Raw genomic sequence first — 5,130 nt, 5'->3', positions numbered from 1 at the left:
CCCCTGCGCGCCCACGTCGCCGCGCCGCCATGTTTACTGAGGGCAAATGGATTAACCCCCAGCCGCTGCGAATACGCGACTCCGGCTCCTAGTGCAAGGAACACGGGGCTGAGGGAGCAGTGGCGGGGAGGCCTTCGCTTAAGGGGGAAAAGAAGAAGGGGGTGGTCAGTCCTCCCGAACGAGGACCGGGGCACATAGAGAAGGGCGCTGACCTCACGACTAGCAGCGACCCCTAGCCCTCCCCGGACCGACGGGCCCAGCGGACTAGCCTGGCAGACTAGGCCACGCCCCGGCGAGGGCGTGACACGGTGGGAGGCGGGGCCACACGCGCAAGTCTCGCGATCAGCCGAGGACAGAGGGAGCGGAAAATGGCCCTTCGCGGGCTCGACAGTTCTTTGAGCGTGGTGCCCTGGGCTGCAGCCCTACTCCTCGTTCTGAGCGTGGAAAGGGCTTTGGCGCTACCCGAGGTACTGAAGCAAATTAAAGGTTGGGTTGAAACAGAGTTGCTTGCCGGCCCTCGGCTCTCCCCACTCTTCTGCTTCCGCGCAGCCCCGATTTCGTCCCTGGGGCCTCGCTAGACATAGCCCAGCCAGCTCCCACTCCGAGTACTCAGGCCGCTGTCTCCCAGCGCCTTCGCCCTGCCGACGTCCAAAGACCTTCTAAATTTGACCTCCTTGCACCTTAAAATCGTTGAATAACTTTAAGTCGTTCTTTCTACAAACGAGACCTCTGGCTATTCTGCAAGCTTAACAGCGTACGAATGCCGTATATCGTGCGTTGGCAGGACTGTACTTTCTGTAATGCTTGATGAGTTCTTTGTGTACCTGCAGTCCTACCCGCCAAATCGGGGCTGGCAGATTGAGAAGTCATCGGAGAGGGCATAATATATATGTTCGAATAGTAATTCTCAAAGATGAGGTCCTTCCCTGGACAAGATCTGGTACAGAAATTCTCTGGTGCGCTGTTTTGGCGCCTGGTTCCAAGGGGAAGAAATGCGTCTTCTAGTAAACCTGACATAAAGGTAGGACACTTCCATGCCCTGTGTTAGAGGAATTCTGGAGAGTGTACTGGCAGTTAACTTTTGATCCTTGTTTTTTTCTTGGCTTTTCTTTCTGGAGTCCTAATAGTTTTCTTTCTTCTGCAGATATGCATCCAGTGTCCAGGGAGTGTGCAAAACTTGTCAGAAGTGGCTCTTTATTGTAAGCAGACGTCAGACCTATTGCTGCGCGCCCGCTGCTGCCTGAATTGGAAGGGCACCATACTGGGGTGAGGGAGGAGAAGACATCCCTGGTTACTGGAAAAGAGTTACCAAACCAAATTCTTCAAGGCTTGCCTGATTGGCTTTTGAGATAAATATTCGTGCCTGTTTTGGAGGCATCTAAACCATGAGTCTCAGACTTTTAAATCTGTTATAGCATTTTTGGCTAAGTAAACACCCTGTGGTTCTTCCTGGTTGAAATGCATAAAAGTCATCATTGTTAGCATTTTTTTAAGCTTGTTTCTTTTGTTTACTGTCAACTCTTTGGCTTATTTACTGTGTGTCTGCATGAAATGACTCCTTTGGCCTGAAGGACACTATGGAATATGGTTTTCTTCCCCTTCTCATTAATTCATGTTTGTCATTGAGGCAAATTTCTCTTCTTGTCCCCTTATGCGGATTAGTCTCTGCATTGTTTTCCTCTTACACTCTTGAGAATCCAACTCTTATGGCTTCACCCATTATGCAGGTGTCTCCCAAAACTAGATCTCTTTTAGTTTCCTTTGACCTCTCTCCAAGGTCCAGATACATGTGGGTACCTCTAGATTCCTGTTAAACATTTCCTCTTACAGAGCACCCTCACTTCAGACTCAAAATGTCACATTTCTTGCTTCCATTCATCTCTTGCCCTCATCTGCCTAAATACTTCTTTATATTAAACTTTCTGAAAACCAATTTTTTTCCCTTATTACTCTCTGGCTTTAAAATTAGACTTATAATTTTCTGTTGCCCTAGGATAAAGTTCAAACCAGAAACTACCATAGACTGGCCCAACCCACCTTTTCAGCATTACTTTCAATTTGTCCACCCAAACCCTTCATGAGGGTCTGGCAGCAGCCAGACTCTCCTACCTCCAAAAGCATTCCACCTTTCTTTCTTTGTTCAAACCTCTCTCTTTACCTAAAATTGCCTTCCTCCACCAAATTAAAACATATCTGTCCTTTAATTCCAACATCTTTTGTGAATGTTCCCTACTACTAAAAACCAGAGTAATATCTTTTTATTTTTTACTTCCTCTAATCCTTAGTGTCTGTACCACTCAAATTAATTTTATATACTGTTCATATTTTAATTTAATGTTTATATTGTTTTTATTTTTGGTGATGGTCTTGTTCCCCTACTACATTGTAAGCCACTTGCAAGCTAAGATACTGAATGTTATTTTTAATTCTCTGAAATTTTGCAGTTAGTAGGCACTCAGTAAATATTTGTAGAATAAAGGAACAGACAGCAATAGATACTGAAGAAAAAATAGTGTGGCATGGACCTTAATATCCAGTAGTTTACATTCATCCAATCTGTGGTAGAAAATGCACTTGGAAAAAACTTTCATTTATGTGACTTGAATTTTTTTCCCATATGATGGCCTTTTGTGGATCTGAGAATCATAATATTACAATGTGAGTGAGTTTCACTAATCCTGACAAGAAACAAATTTCTTTCAATATATGCACAGATGCATAGATATACTGATAAGAACGGTACTGTCCAGTGGAACTTTCTGCCACAGTGAAAATGTTCTGTATCAGTACCTTCCAATACAGTAGCCACTAACCACCTTAGTGGTTACTGAACACTTGAAATGTGGCTAGTGCAAATGAAAGACTGAATTTTTTAAATTTAAATTAAGTAGCTGCATGTTGCTAGTGGTTACTTAATTGGACAATGCAGGATTAAAACATCTACCAGAGTACCTAGGTTGTGGCCCCGACACAGCTGTGTTCAATTAATATTAGCTGATAAGGGGGTTGTATTAGCTTACCTTGGATGAAGGGGAGAGACACACAGTTTTGCTGATTACCTATTTCCTCAGGCTGGATCTCCAGAACTGCTCTCTGAAGGACCCTGGTCCATACTTTCCTCAGGCACATACTGCTATCATCATGTAAGTCGTAATTATCCTTCCCAAAAGGTGATTATGGCAAAGGGTTGATGGGAAAGTCTTTGAGGATGGACTCCTAAAAGGATGTTTAAATATTGTCTACATTTGGACAACTCAGAATGAGAACTGGATAACCAGTCCAGAAACACACTGGATTACCAGTCACACACATTCATGTGTGAATGGAAGTAAGGTGTTTTCCTAGAGCACAGTGCTAACAGTGTGTGCTTTGCAGAGACCTGCAGGCAAACTCCCTCCAGGGTGACTTGGCCAACACCTTCCGTGGCTTTACCCAGCTCCAGACTCTGTGAGTAAGGGGTGTGGGGTGTGGGAGAGAACCAAAGAGAGGCAGTGCTGTGAACTCAGCAACTTCAGGCTGCATATTATGACTGCTTGTGTTGTGTTCAGGATACTGCCACAAGATGTCAACTGTCCTGGAGGTATTAATGCTTGGGATACTGTCAGTTTTTATATAAACAACCAAACCTGCCAAGAACAAAGGAACCTTTGCAACAGCACTGGGGACCCAGGTATGTTGTCTCACCTCCACCCCTCCAGAAACTGCCCTTCCTCCCTTGTATTCTCCGATTTAGATCAGAAAGACAGTAAAGTTGCTTAAGTGCCTTTTGTTTGGGTTTCTGAAGCTTTAATCCCTGGGAGAGAAAAGGTCTTAACCTCTTGTTAATATTTTTAAAATAATTTGATGATGATGATGATGATGACAACGTTCTGATTATCTGTAATCTTTCCTCTCTACCTTTGACCTAGAAACAGTTGAGAGAATCTAAGTTGAAGGAGATATTTGGGAAACATACCTAATGAAATCCAGTGATGTTCTCTGTTTTTCTCTGGCTCTCAGAAATGTGTCCTGAGAATGGATCTTGTGCACCTGATGGTCCAGGTCGCTTGCAATGTGTTTGTGCTGAAGGCTTCCATGGCTACAAGTGTATGCGCCAGGTGAGGAATTAGGTCTTCTAATTAGGGATAAGAGAAATGCATAGAGTAAGTACCTCTCTGAAAGAAGAGCCATAAGACCAGGAGCTGGTGCAAATCACCTAGAGAAGGAAACTATAAGAGAATTGCCCTGGGTGAGGGGACAGGTATGCTAGGAAAGAACTGGGTGTTAGGTTGTAAGCCCTTGATGTAACCCTGTGTGAAGTTTTTTTGGTCTGTTATTCACAGGGCTCCTTCTCACTGCTCATGTTCTTTGGTATTCTGGGATCCACCACATTATCCATCTCCACCCTCCTTTGGGGGACTCAGCGTCGAAAAGCCAAGGCTTCATGAACCACATAGGACTTCCAACTGACTAAAGATCATCCCCATCTTAGTCCAGCCGGGAGATTTGCTTCCTAGACATCATGGGTCAGCAGATCCTCCCTCCCAAGGCAGAGGCCGCCGTCGGAAGGAGGATGGAAGTTTGCACAACCCTGGGTGTTGTAGACCCAGTCCAGGAGTGGACTAGTACCGGTTCCCATTTGTGCTGTTGACCATAATAAACAGTTTTTCTTTTTTTCTTTTTCGTCTCTTGGTTGGCGTGGTAAAGGCTACGTTGGGAGAGCGGGTTTTCTCAGGTATCCCCATCGCTTCGCGCAGGGTAGAGGAGGTGACCCAACCCTGTCGCTGCCCTGGCCCCGCCCCTCACGTTCATGGCCCCGCCCCCCACGCCGCCAGCTGCCCGCGCCGCCGCAGTTTGCCGCCGCCCAGAGCACCTGGGCTCCTGCGCGGTCCACGCCGCCGTAGATCCAGACACCGGCGCGGCTAGCCACGTGGACCGAATCCGGGCGCGCCGTCCTCACGTGGTTCTAGCATCCGCTGGGGCTTGCTGCGTTTCACGCTTCTCTGTAATCACCCCGGCTTCTGAGCTCCGCTCCCATGGCGGCCCTGGTGTTGGAGGACGGGTTGGTCCTGCGGGGCCAGCCCTTTGGGGCCGCTGTGTCGACTGCCGGGGAAGTGGGTAAGCAAGTCCGGGCTGGCTGCCGACATCATC

At 46.9% G+C, this 5,130-nt stretch overlaps 1 protein-coding gene across 1 annotated transcript; it reads left to right on the top strand.

The window, feature by feature from the left end:
* Positions 1–355: 355 nt before the first annotated feature.
* On the top strand, positions 356–4,653 carry LOC103073489 (all-trans retinoic acid-induced differentiation factor-like). Its single transcript, XM_007452227.1, has 7 exons — positions 356–467; positions 1,145–1,266; positions 3,072–3,143; positions 3,376–3,447; positions 3,549–3,670; positions 4,000–4,097; positions 4,323–4,653. The coding sequence occupies exons 1-7, from the start codon at positions 369–371 to the stop codon at positions 4,425–4,427; spliced, it is 690 nt and encodes a 229-aa protein (XP_007452289.1). The 5' UTR covers positions 356–368; the 3' UTR covers positions 4,428–4,653.
* Positions 4,654–5,130: the final 477 nt, after the last annotated feature.

Source organism: Lipotes vexillifer, unplaced genomic scaffold (assembly GCF_000442215.2).
Source record: "Lipotes vexillifer unplaced genomic scaffold, Lipotes_vexillifer_v1.1 C27453250, whole genome shotgun sequence".
In the NCBI taxonomy this organism is placed as follows: Eukaryota; Metazoa; Chordata; class Mammalia; order Artiodactyla; family Lipotidae; genus Lipotes; species Lipotes vexillifer.
Note: the sequence above shows the minus strand (reverse complement) of the source record. Positions and strands in the feature narration are given on the sequence as shown.